Source organism: Schizosaccharomyces pombe, assembly GCF_000002945.2.
Source record: "Schizosaccharomyces pombe strain 972h- genome assembly, chromosome: III".
Lineage (NCBI taxonomy): Eukaryota > Fungi > Ascomycota > Schizosaccharomycetes > Schizosaccharomycetales > Schizosaccharomycetaceae > Schizosaccharomyces > Schizosaccharomyces pombe.
Window position 1 is genome coordinate 792,557 of NC_003421.2, and position 18,410 is coordinate 810,966.

General features: G+C 37.0%; 7 protein-coding genes and 8 long non-coding RNA genes across 15 annotated transcripts; 8 read left to right on the top strand and 7 right to left on the bottom strand.

Annotated features, from left to right (window-relative positions):
* Window positions 1-622: 622 nt before the first annotated feature.
* On the top strand, window positions 623-3,745 carry pma2 (P3-type proton ATPase Pma2; the record flags this gene model as incomplete). Its single annotated transcript, NM_001022950.2, has 1 exon — window positions 623-3,745. One exon carries the CDS (start codon window positions 623-625, stop codon window positions 3,653-3,655), a length of 3,033 nt encoding a protein of 1,010 aa, NP_587959.2. The 3' UTR covers window positions 3,656-3,745.
* spt2 (histone H3-H4 chaperone Spt2) lies at window positions 3,745-5,519 on the bottom strand. The gene has a single exon (NM_001022951.3). It carries the CDS (start codon window positions 5,411-5,413, stop codon window positions 4,193-4,195), a length of 1,221 nt encoding a protein of 406 aa, NP_587960.1. The 5' UTR covers window positions 5,414-5,519; the 3' UTR covers window positions 3,745-4,192.
* Window positions 5,520-5,687: 168 nt separating this feature from the next.
* On the top strand, window positions 5,688-6,373 carry rps1501 (40S ribosomal protein uS19). Its single transcript, NM_001022952.3, has one exon. The coding sequence runs from the start codon at window positions 5,726-5,728 to the stop codon at window positions 6,185-6,187; it is 462 nt and encodes a 153-aa protein (NP_587961.1). The 5' UTR covers window positions 5,688-5,725; the 3' UTR covers window positions 6,188-6,373.
* Window positions 6,374-6,531: 158 nt separating this feature from the next.
* SPOM_SPNCRNA.7031 lies at window positions 6,532-6,737 on the top strand. The gene has a single exon (NR_196372.1). It is a non-coding gene; the product is annotated as a non-coding RNA (long non-coding RNA).
* A 124-nt stretch (window positions 6,738-6,861) lies between these two features.
* On the top strand, window positions 6,862-8,438 carry fta4. The gene is made up of 2 exons (NM_001022953.3): window positions 6,862-7,428; window positions 7,503-8,438. The coding sequence occupies exons 1-2, from the start codon at window positions 7,287-7,289 to the stop codon at window positions 8,060-8,062; spliced, it is 702 nt and encodes a 233-aa protein (NP_587962.1). The 5' UTR covers window positions 6,862-7,286; the 3' UTR covers window positions 8,063-8,438.
* On the bottom strand, window positions 6,948-8,288 carry SPOM_SPNCRNA.7032. Its single transcript, NR_196373.1, has one exon. It is a non-coding gene; the product is annotated as a non-coding RNA (long non-coding RNA).
* A 163-nt stretch (window positions 8,439-8,601) lies between the features above and the next one.
* On the top strand, window positions 8,602-11,987 carry ers1 (RNA-silencing factor Ers1). Its single transcript, NM_001022954.3, has 11 exons — window positions 8,602-8,671; window positions 8,708-8,783; window positions 8,823-8,871; window positions 8,911-8,960; window positions 9,016-9,430; window positions 9,476-10,755; window positions 10,806-10,853; window positions 10,891-11,001; window positions 11,044-11,325; window positions 11,376-11,462; window positions 11,504-11,987. The coding sequence occupies exons 1-11, from the start codon at window positions 8,641-8,643 to the stop codon at window positions 11,943-11,945; spliced, it is 2,871 nt and encodes a 956-aa protein (NP_587963.1). The 5' UTR covers window positions 8,602-8,640; the 3' UTR covers window positions 11,946-11,987.
* Window positions 8,618-8,983, bottom strand: SPOM_SPNCRNA.7033. Its single transcript, NR_196374.1, has one exon. It is a non-coding gene; the product is annotated as a non-coding RNA (long non-coding RNA).
* Window positions 10,178-10,654, bottom strand: SPOM_SPNCRNA.7034. The gene has a single exon (NR_196375.1). It is a non-coding gene; the product is annotated as a non-coding RNA (long non-coding RNA).
* On the bottom strand, window positions 10,805-11,060 carry SPOM_SPNCRNA.7035. Its single transcript, NR_196376.1, has one exon. It is a non-coding gene; the product is annotated as a non-coding RNA (long non-coding RNA).
* Window positions 11,927-13,529, bottom strand: ipi1 (rRNA processing protein Ipi1). The gene is made up of 4 exons (NM_001022955.4): window positions 13,409-13,529; window positions 13,293-13,365; window positions 13,122-13,244; window positions 11,927-13,071 (listed from the first exon to the last, which is right to left on the bottom strand). The coding sequence occupies exons 1-4, from the start codon at window positions 13,451-13,453 to the stop codon at window positions 12,071-12,073; spliced, it is 1,242 nt and encodes a 413-aa protein (NP_587964.2). The 5' UTR covers window positions 13,454-13,529; the 3' UTR covers window positions 11,927-12,070.
* On the top strand, window positions 12,932-13,276 carry SPOM_SPNCRNA.7036. The gene has a single exon (NR_196377.1). It is a non-coding gene; the product is annotated as a non-coding RNA (long non-coding RNA).
* mug4 lies at window positions 13,520-16,299 on the bottom strand (the record flags this gene model as incomplete). The annotated part of the gene is made up of 2 exons (NM_001022956.3): window positions 13,520-15,021; window positions 15,078-16,299. 2 exons carry the CDS (start codon window positions 16,297-16,299, stop codon window positions 13,706-13,708), a joined length of 2,538 nt encoding a protein of 845 aa, NP_587965.1. The 3' UTR covers window positions 13,520-13,705.
* On the top strand, window positions 14,194-14,732 carry SPOM_SPNCRNA.7037. The gene has a single exon (NR_196378.1). It is a non-coding gene; the product is annotated as a non-coding RNA (long non-coding RNA).
* SPOM_SPNCRNA.7038 lies at window positions 15,189-18,299 on the top strand. The gene has a single exon (NR_196379.1). It is a non-coding gene; the product is annotated as a non-coding RNA (long non-coding RNA).
* Window positions 18,300-18,410: the final 111 nt, after the last annotated feature.

The window sequence follows — 18,410 nt, forward strand, 5'->3', positions numbered from 1 at the left end:
TATGAGTGCTCCATCATAAATATTCTCTAAACAAGTGGACTTAATGTATCCAAACATAAACAAATACAGAAATCACACCCATTAAATATTTTATGTAACGATCCGCTTAATAATAAAATTGTAAATTTATAAAAATAAAAAAATAAAACCACGCAGTATTCAATAATATTTATCTCCGGGTACAATGAAGCTCCTAGTAAATATAAAAGACAATTGCAAATTCAGGTAATCGACCGGTAATTTTTACACAATAATGAAAGCATTGTTACGAGACTGACCTATAAGATGGTATTATTACTAAATGAGTCTGCAACCACGCCTATATTAGGTCAAAAAGCAAACCAAGGGAGAAATGAAGTCAATAATACGCATAGGAGACGAATATAAGCTGTGAGCTAACCAAACCGCAATAAGAGGCTTACAATTGTTCCCCGCATGATTTTTTGAAGCTTTTACTATAAAAAGGAGTCCTTCGTAACGGCTGGCGACTTACTAATTGTCATCCAATTCAAACAAATTTTGTCAGTCTTTTATACACAACAATAGAGCCAATTCCAGTTCTTTTACCTTTTCATCCTCACCAATCTTTTGCGCATAGTCGTTTTAATAACCTTTGACTAATATGCAACGAAATAACGGCGAAGGGCGACCTGAGGGTATGCATAGAATTAGCCGCTTTTTACACGGCAATCCTTTCAAGAATAATGCTTCTCCTCAAGATGATTCAACCACAAGGACAGAAGTTTATGAGGAAGGGGGAGTGGAAGACTCCGCCGTCGATTATGATAACGCTTCAGGAAACGCAGCTCCACGTTTAACTGCCGCACCTAACACTCATGCTCAGCAAGCGAATTTGCAAAGTGGTAACACATCAATTACCCATGAAACTCAAAGTACCTCCCGAGGACAGGAGGCTACTACATCTCCATCGCTATCTGCTTCCCATGAAAAGCCTGCCCGTCCTCAAACCGGCGAAGGCAGTGATAATGAAGATGAAGACGAAGATATTGATGCCCTAATTGAAGACTTGTATTCTCAAGATCAAGAAGAAGAACAAGTAGAAGAGGAGGAATCTCCTGGACCTGCTGGAGCTGCTAAAGTAGTCCCCGAAGAGCTCCTTGAGACAGATCCCAAATACGGTCTCACAGAATCTGAAGTCGAAGAGAGGAAAAAGAAATACGGTCTTAATCAAATGAAAGAAGAAAAGACAAATAATATTAAAAAATTCCTTTCATTTTTTGTGGGTCCAATTCAATTTGTAATGGAGCTAGCTGCTGCATTAGCAGCAGGTCTCCGTGATTGGGTTGATTTCGGTGTGATCTGCGCTCTTCTGTTGTTGAATGCAACGGTCGGCTTTGTTCAAGAATATCAAGCAGGATCCATTGTTGATGAACTAAAGAAAACAATGGCGTTAAAGGCAAGCGTTCTTCGCGACGGTAGAGTGAAAGAAATTGAGGCCAGCGAAATTGTTCCAGGTGATATTTTGCATCTTGATGAAGGAACTATATGCCCAGCTGATGGTCGCCTTATTACAAAGGATTGTTTTCTCCAAGTGGATCAATCCGCAATCACCGGTGAATCTTTGGCAGTGGATAAACACCAAAATGATACCATGTACTCATCTTCAACGGTGAAACGTGGAGAAGCTTTTATGGTAGTAACAGCAACAGCCGATTCAACTTTCGTAGGACGAGCAGCTTCTTTAGTCGGGGCAGCTGGTCAAAGCCAGGGCCACTTTACCGAAGTTTTGAATGGCATAGGTACAATTCTTTTGGTTTTGGTTATCCTCACCCTTTTATGCATTTATACAGCTGCATTTTATCGTTCTGTTCGTTTAGCTGCTCTGTTAGAATACACTCTGGCTATTACCATCATCGGCGTCCCAGTCGGTCTTCCTGCTGTTGTTACCACAACTATGGCAGTTGGCGCAGCCTACCTGGCTAAGAAGAAAGCCATTGTACAAAAGCTGTCAGCTATTGAATCACTCGCTGGAGTTGAAATCCTCTGCTCTGACAAAACTGGTACATTAACGAAAAACAGGTTATCGCTTGGAGAACCTTACTGCGTTGAAGGCGTCTCACCCGATGATCTTATGCTTACCGCATGTCTGGCTTCTTCGAGAAAAAAGAAAGGGTTAGACGCCATTGACAAAGCATTCCTTAAAGCGCTAAGAAATTACCCAAAAGCAAAGGACCAATTGTCAAAATATAAAGTTCTCGACTTTCATCCATTTGACCCTGTTTCTAAGAAAATTACAGCATATGTTGAGGCCCCTGACGGTCAAAGGATAACCTGTGTGAAGGGCGCCCCTTTATGGGTCTTTAAAACTGTACAAGACGATCACGAGGTGCCCGAAGCCATTACAGATGCGTACAGGGAACAAGTCAATGACATGGCTTCACGTGGTTTTCGTTCATTAGGTGTTGCGAGAAAAGCCGATGGAAAGCAATGGGAAATATTAGGTATTATGCCGTGCTCAGATCCACCCCGTCATGATACGGCTCGAACTATTCATGAAGCCATCGGTTTAGGTTTACGTATTAAAATGCTTACTGGTGATGCGGTTGGTATTGCCAAAGAGACAGCTCGTCAACTTGGTATGGGTACAAACGTCTATAATGCTGAACGCTTAGGTTTAAGTGGAGGTGGTGATATGCCAGGTTCGGAAGTCAATGACTTTGTAGAAGCTGCTGATGGATTTGCAGAAGTGTTTCCTCAACACAAATATGCAGTCGTTGATATTTTGCAACAAAGAGGTTATCTGGTAGCAATGACAGGTGACGGTGTTAATGATGCTCCATCATTAAAGAAAGCAGATGCCGGTATTGCTGTAGAAGGCGCATCTGATGCAGCCCGTTCTGCAGCCGATATTGTTTTCTTAGCCCCCGGTTTGTCGGCTATTATTGATGCACTAAAAACATCTCGTCAAATTTTCCACCGCATGTATGCATACGTTGTATATCGTATTGCATTATCTCTTCATCTCGAAATCTTCTTAGGTCTCTGGCTAATTATTCGTAATCAATTATTAAATTTGGAGCTAATCGTTTTTATTGCTATTTTCGCCGATGTAGCCACCCTGGCAATTGCCTATGACAATGCTCCTTATGCAATGAAACCAGTGAAATGGAATTTGCCAAGACTCTGGGGACTTGCTACTATAGTAGGTATTTTGCTGGCTATTGGAACTTGGATTGTGAACACCACAATGATTGCCCAAGGTCAAAATCGTGGTATCGTTCAGAATTTTGGTGTCCAAGATGAAGTTTTGTTCCTTCAAATTTCTTTGACCGAAAATTGGTTAATTTTCATAACCCGATGTAGCGGTCCTTTCTGGTCTTCCTTCCCATCATGGCAGTTAAGCGGTGCAGTATTGGTGGTGGATATCTTAGCTACCTTATTCTGTATTTTTGGATGGTTTAAAGGAGGCCATCAAACGTCCATTGTCGCTGTTATTCGCATTTGGATGTATTCTTTTGGAATCTTCTGCCTTATAGCAGGAGTTTATTATATACTTTCAGAATCCTCTTCATTTGACAGATGGATGCACGGAAAACATAAGGAACGTGGCACTACCAGAAAGTTGGAAGACTTTGTTATGCAGTTGCAACGTACCTCAACTCATCACGAGGCCGAAGGTAAAGTCACTAGTTAAATTTAGAAAACCATTTCAACATATTCGTTATGTTACCAATTTTTATTCATATTATCACTTTTTTGTTTAATAAGATCAATTATAATCCACGAAAAGATAAAAAAGGTTAAATAGGTGTATACTGAAAGTCATTACTAGGTATTGTAGGGTAAAAGCATCATCTTATTGCGGTAGACGAACAATTATAAAAATTGTAGTTAACCTTAAAATTCACTTTAAGGAAACACTAATTTCGCAATAAAGATAATGATGATGAGGTATTGCTATTTCAAGCATTATTAAACACTTATAAAGTGTTAACTCGGTTTTAATTAAACATTACGCGTAAATCAACTAAGCCATTAGAATGGCTACCGTCAAAATAAATTATTAGAGACATCAACATAAATAACAAAAGGAATGAACTTTTTCATGGAAAAAAAAGAGACTTAACGAAGACAAATCAAACAAACAATATTAAACCGAAATGTATCACAAAAGAAAGAAGTTGTAAATCATTGAGCAGTGATACAGATATTAGAGTAACATACAAAAAGATTATTTATTTTTCCTTCTTTTTTTCGCCAATTCTCGTTCCCGTTCGCGTTGTTCTTCTAATTCATCTTCCAAACGTGCTGCGCGAGCTGCCGCTTGTTCCTCACGCCAAACATCATGTCCGGTGGCCTCCATATCATCTTCGTCACTAAATACGTCGCGAGAAACATAGTCCTGTTTCCTCTTACCAAATATCTTCCAAATTTCGGAGGAAACATCAGGAACTCGATCGTTCAACTCGTCGTCATCGGAAACAACAAACTCATCGTGCCTTGAGGTATGAGGTCTTGCTTTGGGTTTTGTAATGGCTGAAGAGGCCGATGTTTTACGAGATGTATTGTTAGACTTCAATGAATTTGGTTTGGATTGCTTTAGTGCAGGTGAACCTACGTATGAAGTTTCAGAATTAGAGACTGTCCTAGGAGTGGCAGCTTGAGAAATCGAAGAATTCTGTCTCCTTTTCATAATTTCATCTTGTACTTCACCGGCTGAACGTTTATCTCGTTTTGGTCCAGTCTGTAGTTGCACAAGTCCATTTGAAGCATAGCGGGCTTTACGATTAGAAAAATTTGAAGTTGGAGGTGGTTGTCGAGGATTGCTAGGAGCGGCAGACGCACCTCCCGTCTTAAGCCATGCTAGAGATGCCGATATTTGAGAACCACGGCCTGCACGTAAACCAGCGGGTGGTAGACTAGCTGTGGAAGTAGCCCCACTATTACGAACCGGTTGATCTCTAGATGATGAATTCTTAACAGGTTTTTTAGGAGAGTGCGGTGATTGACTTCTCTTATCTTTTGATTGAAGCAACCCCGAGGAAGACGTCTCGTTGACAGCTGGTGCAGAAGATGCCTGTCGCAAAAGCTCATTATACGAACGAGGTTTACCCTGCCTCTCATTTTTTTTGCTTTCGAGCCGATCTTTCTCCTTTACTTCACGGATTCTTTTAGCTTCCTCAGCGGATAAGGGAGGCCGCTCCGACGTCTGTCTTGTCGATGCAGCTATTCTTTTCGCCTCCATAGCTTGCTGGCGTCTTTGCTCTTCTTCATATTTCTGCCGTAGTTCACGCTCACGCTGTAGTTTCCTTTGCCTGTTGCGTTCTTCAGTAATTTCCCGTGCTTTCTCTCGGATCTGCGCCTTTCTCAATTGTTCAATTTGAACTGCGGCTTGGGCAGATTGGCTATCTGCTAAAGCCATTAATTTTTGAAATGATGGGGTTCCTGCCATTTTATTATGAGATACAATCAATTCTTAATAATCCTCCTCAAAAAACCATAAATAATCAGTACAAAAACATGATTACCCTCCTACATGCAATACGATGATGGTTTCTGGTAAGTCGCACACATAAGTTTGATACCCAAAAGCTAAGCGATTGTGCAACGTAACGATATATACAGTACCCCTTTATTTAACTCTAAGAAATTTTATAGGGTAGGGTTTACGTGACTGTTTATAGTGACCAAAACTTGTAGCAGGAAACACTAGAAAAGATACGTTTGACCATCACCAACTACGGCATAAAATCCAATACACAGCATGGCCGAAGAACATGATGAAGCCGTTCGCGTTGCCGAACTGAGAAAGAAGAGAAGTTTCCGTACTTTTGCTTACCGTGGTGTTGAGCTTGAGCAGCTTTTGGATCTCTCTGCTGAGCAATTGGTTGATTTGTTCCATGCCCGTGCTCGTCGTCGTATGCTTCGTGGTCTTGGACCCAATGCCTCTCGCTTCATCCGTAAGCTCCGCAAGGCTAAGACTGAAGCTCCTCTTAATGAGAAGCCCGCCACTGTTAAGACCCATTTGCGTAACATGATCATCCTTCCCGAGATGGTCGGTTCTGTCGTTGGTATTTACAACGGTAAGCTCTTCAACCAAGTTGAGATTCGTCCTGAAATGATTGGTCACTACTTGGGTGAGTTCTCTATCACTTACAAGCCTACTAAGCACGGTCGTCCCGGTATTGGTGCCACTCATAGTTCTCGTTTCATTCCTCTTAAGTAAAGAGATGCAAAAAGGCGGGTTCAATGGATGGTTTCACTTCTATCTTATTCAATAATTTCTTTGTTTGGACTAACGTTGTACATTCGCATAAAAACCTAGGTTTTTTCAAGATATCTAAATTTGGTAGTGAAAGTAACAGTTGTAGAGCTGCGTGTTCGTAAACATGAATTATGTAAAGAGAAATACAGACAGATAATTTTTGTATTTGTAAAGTAACGAGTGTGTATAGTTGAAGGAGCATGGAAGTGTAACACAGAGCCGGACATATTGATTTACTTGACACTTGAATCTGCAATTTGACAGCTACGATTAGATTGCTAGCTTCATGATGTTTTACAAAAGCTACTTGTCCCACTCTTGGCTTGCCATCTAGCTAGTGAACCTATGAGAATATTTTATCATTATATTTTGGAAACCATCATTTGTTTTTGTTTCTCAACTAGCTCGAAATAACCTAAATGGTACTACATTGTAAAAACCAAGCTTTCGTTTACGTTTTACCACCGTAGAGTATATGTACCAATTCTGGGTGCTTGTTTGTAAATCTGAATTTTTTTGTAAGCTATTAGTTTTAAGGATAAATAAATATGTTTAATGCTATTCAATATTAATGGTATATCCTAGGTCAACTTCACAATACACTATACTCTAGGGTTCATCCTTCATAGAATATTACTCTCTTCGCTATATCTTAGAACTGATATATGCACTAATTTTTTAACTCGCATTAGACGAGTCCTTTCTAAGGAGCTAGCTTAATGATTATGTACATAAAATCTTCATTTTAACATCATTCAAAGTATTCTATTTAGTCGCTCGACTTTTCGACTTCTTTAGTCTCCTGTAACTTTCTCAAAATTTGTCATTAATCAACCATCAGCCAAGGTCTGATTGATTTGGTCTTTTTTTGTTAAGTAATTAATTTTGGAAGTGCTTACACTGAAGACGTCTATATGCTCAAAAGTCGCTGTTAGTTTGTTGCCTTTGCGTGAACTTGCTTTGTTAATTTCAATACCATATTGACTTGTTTTTCGATCAGTATTCAACTGTTTTTATTTTAATCCTGATAATCTTGATTTAAATCAAATTTACTTCCTAAATGGATATTTACGAACATAAAAAATCATTCATGGAACGACAGATACGGCTGTTGAACCGACCTATGCGCCCTCCAAAGGATTGGAAACTTCCTTTAAAATCCGGTCAGCTTTCAGAATCAGTCGTTGAAACTGTATTCCAACGTACGTGTTCCATGCTTTTGTCTGGATTTCTCCTACAAATAAAAAGTTCAAAATATTATTATTAACCAAAACAGGATTGCAACTTCGTATCCAAAAGCATGCAAAGCTAAATTATTCACATCAAGCAACTCAGCATGTTGCCGCTCAAATACGAAAGTTATATGAACAAAATAGCGCTATTGAGGACATTACCTTTTTAAATCCATTATTTTATGGAGAAATTGATTTAAGCAATTTAGACAGTGTAAAATCACTTCCCCATCCATGGCCTTTTCAAAAAGAATCCCGACCTGTCGAAAAGGATGAGGAGCAAGAGAAGTTCAATCGTCTTACGGGAGAGTTACTTGGTCTATTAACAACGTTGTCAGAATTAGAACAGGAGCGCTCTGAACTTGAGCAAATCGAAAAAATGTTGGAACCTTTTGAAGATGGGCCTTCTTCAATACATACGAATATGTGGAAGAAAAACCCTGAATTGATATCAACCCTCAACAGTACGAACACCATGGTAGCTAAAATTAATTCTCTTCTCAGAGGGGTTTCATTTCCTTCTTTAAACAATGACAATCAGGAAGCGTCATTGGAGGACGAAATCAGAAGCCAATTATTCGAAAAAACTATTTCTGATGATTAAAAAACTTTTCGTAGAAATTGAGAGGGAATGATGTTCATGAACTCCTATTGCATCTCATCATCTGCTTTTGAAATAATGACTAATACTTAATTGGAGGAGAGGGTGCCTTATTTCCTGGTTTAAGGATTTTATTGACTCTACTAGAAATGTTGGGGCTATAGAAATAACTTTGAAGCTTCTACTTTACGTTCAGATATTTATTGGTTAATGATTTCCTAGCTTTGGGAGGCATTAAGTTAGTTGATAAGACAACACATTTTTATTTACAAATGAGTGTCCGCTAAACAAAATACGTTTCTTAACAATTGTCTTAGTTTTATTTTTTAGTTTACAGTGTTTCTAACCTTTAATGAATCATTACAGCTTATAATTCAAATACTCAGCTCTCGATTGTAAGTACGTTAACATTAATTTTATCACAATTATAATACCTACATACAAGGAACTATAGATTTAATTATTTTTCTTTTCTTCTGATAATTCATAAAGCTTTATATTCCTAATGAATTCATATTACTTCACTTATATTCTGAAGCTGCATATAGCATGTACCATCTGTAAGCTCGATGAAATGAGTGATGGGTAAAGTATCTGCAAACAATCAATCTGGTAAGTCAATGTGTATCATTCTTTTGCTAATATTAGGATTTTTTAAATTTTATATCGATACAGCGTTGCTTTTAAATGCTGAATTTATATCCTCCTTCACAAATTGTATAAAGTATGGTTTTGCGCAAATGGACTATTACTGATGATATAGTTCTGAATATAATGGAAAAGTAAAAATTTCTTACTCTTCTTCATCTCAGGTATTTTATATATCCTAGCTATTGACGCTAATAATTCAGCAATTCAAAGTCATAGTGTACGAGGAACACAAAAGAGAAGCGTTTAGTCTGTAAGTTCCATGCGTTCATCCTAAATATTATTTTAAATATTAATTAACATGCTAGTTTTGAGGAAATAGTTCAAAAGTTGAAGCGCGAATCAACTGTTTACAAGAAACCACGCCTAGATATTCATCCATTCGGGCAATTGCATTATGATTTTACTACTTTATTGAATTTTCAAAGGTACTTAGACTTAGGATACGGTATTGAAGATGTGAAAATAAAAGAAAATGAGGACATTGTTAAGTCTAAAGTGGGCAAGAAACCGACATCCTCCGATTTTTATATTCCTTGCTTGATAAAACCTAAAATCATTACTCCTTTTGAATGGGAAGGAAATTTTAAACAGGTCATTTATTCGCCTACTGTTTACAACGGGAGTTTCAAGCGATTATTTTACCTTCCCGACAATAATGATTTGCTCAAGGAGTTTGCGCATGCTACCAACACAAAATACAAGGCTTCTTTAAAAGATAATGTATGTATTTGTGAAGATACTTCTACCATCCTAACTTTTGACTAGAAAATAGTTGTATTAGCCAATAACGATCAGGACATTAATGCTATGTTGGAGAAAATGAAGCATATAGAGAATTTAGTGTCCCAGAAAGTCTATGAATATCCTGAAGAAACTCTTGTTTATGCAGGAAAGATTGCACCCTGCCAACTGAAATTTCTAAAATTAAAATTTGAAAACGAGATTTTATACACAGCTATGCATACGACATCTATTTTCAAAAGCGTTTTCAATATCCTTGGATCTTTTTATACTATGAGATTATTGAGAAATAAACATGATGGTGATTCTTATGAGTTGGTACCAGTTTTTGCTAAAAATCCTTCCAAAACCCCTCCCTGTAATGATAATTTTAAAATATTTTCTGATGATATAAAGCTGATAGGATGTAAAATATTTGCAGGTGTTTCTTTAAACTTCTCTTCTCCGAAACCAGCGCACAGATTTTACGAGTTAAATAAAACTTCATCCAATTTGTCGATCCCAGTCTTACAAAAGCCGTCAAATTTTCATTCTTCGTCAACCGAATTATCTGATAATTCAATTCATCAAGGAAGGAGAGCAGTTGATCCTGTTGTTAACCAGAATAATCCGTCAAATTTTGAAGAAATGATTATGAACAAGTTGAATAAATTACCCACGATTGATAAGCAAATTTTAGGAACTTCATCTTTGACCCATTTCCAAGATAAAACAACTGCAATTGAGCATTCAATTAATAAGTCTAATAGCAAGCAGCCTCCTCGGTTCAAATTTCAGCTTCCTCCTCGACCTACGAGCAATACTTTACCATTGGAACCTGAAGAAGAGCTGGTTACTAGATATTCTGTTTCTTCGGATGGTAATACTGTTGACGAAGCAATAACTAAACAGTCTCAGACTTTTCAATTGGTCAATTCAAATGAATTTAATGAAGTTAACGCTAATGATGTTCATAAATCTTTGCGACAAAATTGCGCAAAATTGGATTTCGACGATTCAAAGTCTAAAAACCTATTAAGTGTAGAATGTTTAGAGCTTGACAAAGGATCAGATTGTTCCACTCCAAAATCTGGCAGCTTAACTCCTTCAATTGACATGAAGTTTTTACGTTTACAAGATGAGAAAATGGACGACCTTGGTGACAACTATTATACAATTCTAATGTCTTCCAATCCGGTATCAAGCTACGGTGTGGGAAGCTTATACTTATTTCAACCAAAAATAGTATGCTCTGAAAAATACATTAATCACGAAGAGATTGACAACATGAATTTGAAATCATTGCACAGATGGTTATCTAGAAGGTCTGTGGTATTGACTAAATATGTAAACATAAGTCTAACACTTTGTTTAGCTTGCATGTACTTCAATCCTTTTCAGGTGAAATTGAATTGAATTTAGAGTATGCGTTTATTTTTGAATAAATATTAATCCAACAGGTTTGGCGTCATACTATATCCAAATATCTCATCAGATGTGTCGGCTTGTTCACATGGTTTTATGAATATATATAAGGATTTGAATCTTCCCCGATCATATTTTGCAGACTGGTAGGTTGAGTCTTCATATGTTATATTAACCTTTTTATAAAGCATTACCAAATCAGTTTCGAATATCGATTCATTATTGAATACTCCTGTGAAAATTTTGTTTGGACGTACTGAGTATACTTATCCTTTAATAGAGCATGAAGTATTAGATTCAAAGAATTACTTTGTTTTCAAGGGAAGTTTATTATTTACAGATGATAAGAGAAACAAGACAGAGGATTCCACTGTATTTTTTTCGATGATTTGTTCTTCAAAGTTAGATCAGTTTGCGTTTTATAAAGATTCTAAGCAATCTTCTACTTGCACTATCAATTTTCCTTTAGCGTATGTTATGAATGTTTTTAAGGAAAAAAACAACTAATCATGACTTATAGCTTATGGGATTCCCGTCTACGTATCGAAACGAAAGTCCCTTTAAATGATGCGATACTTACAGAGTTCTCCAAAAGTATTAGATTTAGGTATGTCAATTTCTGAAAGCTTCGACTAATCAGTTGACTAGAAACGTAAATAAGGATTTACTGTTAGTCTTTGGAAATATGGAAGACAGAGTAATAATTCATTCGGTCACAAGAATTAATGAAAACTCTGTACCTTTTAACAAAAATTTACTCCCTCACTCTCTAGAATTTATATTAAAATGTTCAAAAGTTAAGAGCTATGACATTAGCCCGTCATCTATTAATTCCAAAGAAGCCTTCGTTTGTCTCGACAGATCCAAGGAAAGCAAACCTATAGAATCCTGTTTCAGTCTAAGTATACAAAGTGTGTACATGCAGTCTCAGTTCAAATATAATAACAGTATACGCGCAGGAGAAACGGCTCCGTGGAAACTTGCAAATAAACAATTCATTGGTGGGGCTATTACTGAGAATGTTTCAGACTTGTATACTGCAGCAATTATTATGGTGAATCAATTAGGGGGGATACACCCTACTATTTAATTAATTTTATTTATGCGTTAATATCAATTTTGTTTATACCACTTAACATAAATAACCCCTCAAACCAAATTCTTAAATTAAAACAATGCGAGGACCCATTTAAAACGAAACATATAGAGTCAGTTTCATTTACCCGGGTTCTCCAATGCATCCAATTCCACTGCACGCTCGCGCAATTTATCGTATCCTTTCAATACACCTCTCCATTCGGAATCTGTTCCATAATTGATATTTATCAACTCTATGTCCCTATTTATTTTTCTTAAAACTTGAGATATTTTCTTCCTATGATTGTTGGGTTCATCAGCTACACTGAAAACTTGTTCAGTAAACAATCCAAGCATCGATAAAACCGTTCTACAAACTTTTGAAGCAGACGGAGAGTTGGATCCATCTTTAACAACTGGGCAAGCGTCAGACCACGAGTTTCTAATGAATTCTATAATTCCAGGTATTAAAGGATATATTGTCTGCCAACGGAAAGTAGGGTTATCGACAAGATCGTGTTTATTTGGATTGAATAGCGACAAATATGCAAATGAACAAGGAGATCTAAACGCCTCGTATTTCGGATGTATTACAATGCATTGTTGCAAATAGGGATACTTTAAATGAACGGATGATTGTTGATTTTTTGCTTGTAACTTAGGGTTCAAACCCAATTGTAAAAAATCGTTACATACAGTTAGGTGTCTTATCATGTTAGCGGAAGACTTCTTTGAAAAGCTAGTTGTTCTCTTCACAGAGGCACTCTCTGAGTTCCACCCGAGAAGGTTTGTAAAGCACTCTAATGTTTTCTTCCACTGTAACGAAATTGCAGAGGAACTTAGCCGATCTTTACAAGCATTGATGAGTAAGGAGAGAAACTTTGTAGAGTCATTCCGTATTGAAGGAGTAATATGAGTCATCCCTGAGTGTGTGTAGAGAAATATCATTCCAATGTTCGGTTCCAGCAATTCTGGCCCCATTATATATATAAATTTTTCAAGAAATCGATATAGACAATCTCGTACCGATGAGGATTCATCAAGTATCAAAGGCGATGTTAACTTTAACAGCAGCGCTGTCGACGTCGTCAAAATGCTTGTATGAGATAAAACATATTGTGTAAGCTTTTCCAACGTCTCTTTAACATGTTAGCAAAAGATGCATAAGTTAATAGAAAATTTCTCTTACCCTGCCGTTGATTGGCATTATGATGCTTTAACATTCCTAAAAGATGTGCAAAGTACGCCTGATCCTTAGCTGTTGTATTGAAATCCTCCTTTTCTAAAGCTGCCTGTGTTGGAAGTACGAGCGCTAGATGTTTAGGTTAGTTATTTGAATAAAAATTCCTTTTGTTCATACTTTTTGTTCTGAATGAGGTATCGGTAAAATTATTTGGTGCATTTTTTGATTTTCCCACCTTGAGTTTTTGTTTCTAAAAAATCAGTTAATACAGCTATTTCCGACAACAATTTTACATTAAAATCAGCTCTTTTAGCTTTTGCTTTCTTTGATTTACCCATATTTAATATATTGTGGAATTAATTGTACAATTTAAACTTCGTACTTTCAGACAACGTTACGTTTGGTGGAGTACCCAAAATGTAGAAAATGTGAGTAGTGCCTAATGTAATGAAATGAGAAAATTTTCGATTTGTTAATCCAAGTCGTTTTGCAACAACACATTCATTAATAAAAAATTTCAATTTAATCAAAAGATTTGCATTTTGTATGTACGATTAAAAAAGTGTGCTGATGATTGAAAAAATTAATGTTTAGTTGGCATTGTCATCTTTCTTCCTATTTAGCCGTAAAAATCCAAATGCCTTATGAAATTGCTCCCTTTCAAGTTCGAATGATGACATTTTTGTAACAGCTGGCATTATTTGAGTGCTAGTAACCGATACGGTTTTGTAAATTTCAGTTGGTTCTTTTTCATAGTAATCATGTAATTTCATATTCACTGCCTGCAGTTGCAAAACTTTATGCTGTAATACATTTAAACTCTTTTCCATTTCACAACTATGAGGCAGTGGAGTATCAATAAATGAACTGTTGTCTTTAGCGACACCATAAGGAAATGTTAGTTGATAAAGTATAAAAAGTGTCATCCCCGTAAAAGTCAGAAACACTAGGAATTGCTGCAAACACTTTCGAAAACTCGAAGGTGCTTCATTGGTTTTATTAGTTTCAACGACATTAGTTACAATAGGTGCACCATCAGGTATAGGTTTTTCCGGTAGATAAGATAGTATTAGTTCAGAAACGTTTTTAGCTTTGCAGCCGAGTACTAATAAGCTAGTGGGTTGATCTAGAGTTTTTTTAGAATTTTGATTGGCATATCCAATTAGATAATAAGTGGTAGATTGTATATTAATGGTCACTGGCGTTAGTATGGGTGTATTTAAAACTGGAATTGGCAGTTGTAAGCAAGAAAAGTTTGAGCTTTTTTCATAGGTTGGTTTAATAGTCCAACATAAATCAAAAACCGAAGTAGGTTGATCAGCTTGAATTAGTACAATGTCGTTGCGAGGAAGAAGAACAATTCTTCCTTCAGTTTTAGGATAGCCATTAACTAGCCCCCAGTTTAAAAGTGAAGACTTTGGTTGTTTAATAGTTAACAGCTCAGTTCCCGGTTTCATTGAGGAAACAAATTTCAGGCTAAGCATTATGTTAAAGGAGCCGTTCCCAGGCTGAACTGACAAAAGAGCAGAAGCAATCCAAACATAAGTAGCACTCAAGGGTAGTGAGGGACTTTGGTAGAATGGTAGTTTATTAATAAAGAATTGGAAAGGATACTTGCATGAGGAACATGTTTTTCTGTAGTAAGAAATTGCATTCGTCTCTTTCAACTTCATAGGAAGCCAAGAGTCATTTATAGCAGTATGAGGTATTGTTAAATCGCATGGGAAAGGAGGTTTTTCTATCGTTAGCTTATAGTTAGAAGGGGCGGGGAACAAAATCATGGGTACAGAAGCTTTGGAGCCCAACTGTACAATTTCCTTGAATGTGAATGCGAAGGATGATGTGTTTGTAGTAAAAGACTGCACTTCACCTACACGAAATTCTGACGATTGAACGTTCATAGAGCCTATCGGGAAAAGTGTTAGTAGTTTGATAGCGAAAAGGAGGAAAAAAGTTACATACTTGGTGGATCAATGTTTGCAATATTATATGAATCACCAATAAAAGAAGAAGGAGATTTAATAATGGTTTCCGGAAGTATCATTAAAAACCGACACTTTGAGTCGTTTCGACATAAACCATTACTGTTAGGAGTAGAAGCTGGAAAAAGGCGAAAACGGTTAGAGGAGCGACACGTTAGTAGTAGATTATAGGATACTTCGCATGATGGGGGGGTAGTCTCAAGCAAAGTAGCTTTCACGTCTACAGATAGCGAGCAACTAGAATTTTTGGGAAGCCAAGATTTCGGTTTGTAGTATATGCGAAGGCGAAGAGCATTATCATTAAAGGTTGAAAATTGAGGAGGAAAAGGGGACCAGTGATAAGTCTCCATGTTAGTAGCGTCATTCAAAGAGCGAGAAACACCTTTGTTGTAAGGATTTAGGACTTCAGCAATAGATTGTGACATTGACTCTTTGGAAACAGTATGATCCCAACCTAAATGTAAGTCAGAAGAGGGACTGTCCGATTTTAGATTATCAAAAGAAAGAATCGTCTCAAATGGTGACGGTAAAAACATTAAAGGAATATACTGTTCAAACGTCACAAAGTCACGAAGCACTGGGATGTGAATTTCTAGCACGATGTTTACTTTCGAGACAGTCGTTGTATCCAGGAATGTTAAAACGAGATTATTCTGATGTATTTGTAGCTTTATATCGGCGGTATCTGATTTTACAAACGTTTCTGGCCGAGCACAAAAATCATTGTCGGGAGTTTTTAAAAGGGAGGAAGAAGGAGGAGGGGAGGAACTAGGGTCAGAAGAACTACTGGAAATGGAAATAATAGATGGTTCCTTTGGTTGCTCATCGGTAGTCGACAGAGTAGGAAATAATTCGTCGAAGCAATCAACACTAAAAAAACTGGGAGATGCAGTAAAACCGTTTTCGTCATTTACGCGAGCGCTAATTTGGGAAGTTTCACGCTTTAAAAAAACTGTGGATGGGCCATGCAGAGAATGTAAACGGGCTCGCAGAGAACAGATGGTGAAGGAGCATGGAGACAAAGTTAGGAAGGGTAAAGAGATATTAGATTTTTGCGCAATGGGTATAATTGTGTAGTTTAAGCGAAACTGAGAAATGAATTTGTCGGACAAGGAGCCATGCGCTTCAAGGCTTAAGGAATGAAAATCATTGTTGGCGCTAGAAGGGGAAGGGAAATGAGAAGACGAGGACGGTGGGGTCATAGTGAAAAATAAAAAAGAAGCGCAAATCAAATCAGCAAATGAATTGAAAAGCAGGTAAACGAGCACTTTATTTCATGTAATGAATGAATAATGAAGGAAAAAGGAAATACTTCATGAGCTGCATACAAATGGGTTTAGGAAGAAAAGAGATGTAAAAAGAAAGAAATGATGTGGTACTGGAGATCAGGCAAGACAAAGAAGCAATCAGTATAGCACATGTAAACAAAGAAAGAGCCAGCAGATGATGGAATGGAAACAGCAGCAATAAACAGCCAAAAATAAGAAAAGAAAAGGAAAAGAAAGATTGAATAAAAAAAATGGGGTGTATGCAGGGGGAATGAAACAAAAACAAGTGGGTGAAGACGAGGCCGACCGAAGATTGGTAGGTGGGCAGTGGGTAGATGGATAGTAGGCGATAGGAAGTAACGAGAAGGTGAAACTGAAAGAAATAGAAAAACAATGATTTTTTATTTTATTTTATTGGTTTTTAGTTCTGGTGGTTTTTTCTCTTCTAGCTAATCCCTTTTAAGCGTATTTCTTTTGTTTACATGGGCTGCATTTACCCGATACAATTATAATATGAACACACCTGGCCTGCTTACGACAATGAGCAGCGATGATCTCGCTATGATTCGTTGTGTAAAATAACGATGTCATTCAACAACTTTTAATACTATTGCATGTTTAGCGAGGATTAGCAGCAACAGAAATCCTAGACAAGGACAGCGTAGTGAAAGATTATCGTTATAGGGATAGAGAGGGATGCAAAGGGTCGTGCTGACAAAGGATGGACGATTTGGTTCAATGGAAGAGATTGTTTACTTGTACTAAGTGAAAAAAACAAAAAGCAAAGGAAAATTCTTTTTCAAATTTTATACAATGGTTGCTTAGCAAAACTTTTTTTTGTTTTCTATCTCTCCAACGATTCCAATCTCGAATCCTTACGCTTTCTTGAATGACTCCAATCTTTCAAATACTTTATCTGGTCGGGTTGTTTTATAACTGTTGAACGAATTGATGAACGATTATTTCTTTTATTTCTCTTTCATCTTCTCACCCAAGCCTATCACATTAGCGGGATTGCTGAAAAATCATGTGTTTACACTTCCACGTGCTAATTTCCTTTCATCCCAGCCCATTCCATTTATTCCACTACAAACCTTGACCATGTAAACATTGAGAAACGATTGGGTTGAAGGACAATTGGGTTCTGTTTGTATCAACAACAACAGTTTTTCCTCTAGTAACCAACGACCAACAAAATGCCTGAACATAGAACCGGTGTGAATAAGCAAAGTTGGCGAAATGAACAAAACAACGTTGCGCAAACCAATAATTGCACTTTGCTACTGTCAAGTGATGCGCAACATTCATTTACTCATCAACATCGTTATGATAAGTGTATTGCACTTTTATCAAACAAGTTTTGCAATTTAGTATGCGCATTTCAGAGAAAATTCATGCTATAGCAAACTCATGTTGAATAACAAAAATACGCACAAAGCAAGGCCCATTACTTTCTTGTAACACTCTATTTTTGGGGCCTTTACAACCCGAGAAATAGGATCAATCGATCATCCTTCACTAGCCTTGTCACTTGCCTTCCGTGTGTAATACCAACGGAACTCATTCTCCGGTAGGAATGTACTTCTGCTGCCTTCATAGTCGCTACTGCGCAGACCGAAAAAATCCGAAAATTCTTTAAATAGCGAGAGCGAGTGTATTTGCGGAAATAAGCTTAACAATTGATGATGGAACACGGAAACTAAGCTTAAACGAATACAGTCACTATCGTTATAGCGGGTCAGAAAGGTTGCAGGCAGAGAAAGTAAATGCGTTAGACTGAGTATAGAAAAGTATAGTAGACAAGGCATTTTGGACAGGCAAGGCATGTCGGACACATGTGTAATAATAAGGCATAAACAGTTTTAATTTTTAAGAGTAGAATTTATTACAAAAGGACTTTTAAGTAATTTTCTTTTTAACCAACAATAGGACTCGACATTTACAGTTAATCGAGTTTTTGTTGTGAAAAATTCCAAATCCTACTTTTTAATTACATCTTCTTTTATATTCATATTCATATTCATATTCACATCCACATTCCACTC

Coding starts and splice junctions, on each gene's coding strand:
- rps1501 (NM_001022952.3), top strand. CDS start 5,726: ATGGCCGAAGAACATGATGAAGCCGTTCGCGTTGCCGAACTGAGAAAG.
- ers1 (NM_001022954.3), top strand. CDS start 8,641: ATGGGTAAAGTATCTGCAAACAATCAATCTG. Junction 10,756..10,805: donor CACAGATGGTTATCTAGAAG/GTCTGTGGTATT, acceptor CACTTTGTTTAG/CTTGCATGTACTTCAATCCT. Junction 11,002..11,043: donor CGATCATATTTTGCAGACTG/GTAGGTTGAGTC, acceptor CTTTTTATAAAG/CATTACCAAATCAGTTTCGA.
- spt2 (NM_001022951.3), bottom strand. CDS start 5,413: ATGGCAGGAACCCCATCATTTCAAAAATTAATGGCTTTAGCAGATAGC.
- fta4 (NM_001022953.3), top strand. CDS start 7,287: ATGGATATTTACGAACATAAAAAATCATTCATGGAACGACAGATACGG. Junction 7,429..7,502: donor CGTTGAAACTGTATTCCAAC/GTACGTGTTCCA, acceptor TAACCAAAACAG/GATTGCAACTTCGTATCCAA.
- ipi1 (NM_001022955.4), bottom strand. CDS start 13,453: ATGGGTAAATCAAAGAAAGCAAAAGCTAAAAGAGCTGATTTTAAT. Junction 13,245..13,292: donor TACCTCATTCAGAACAAAAA/GTATGAACAAAA, acceptor CTAAACATCTAG/CGCTCGTACTTCCAACACAG. Junction 13,072..13,121: donor TAATGCCAATCAACGGCAGG/GTAAGAGAAATT, acceptor AACATGTTAAAG/AGACGTTGGAAAAGCTTACA.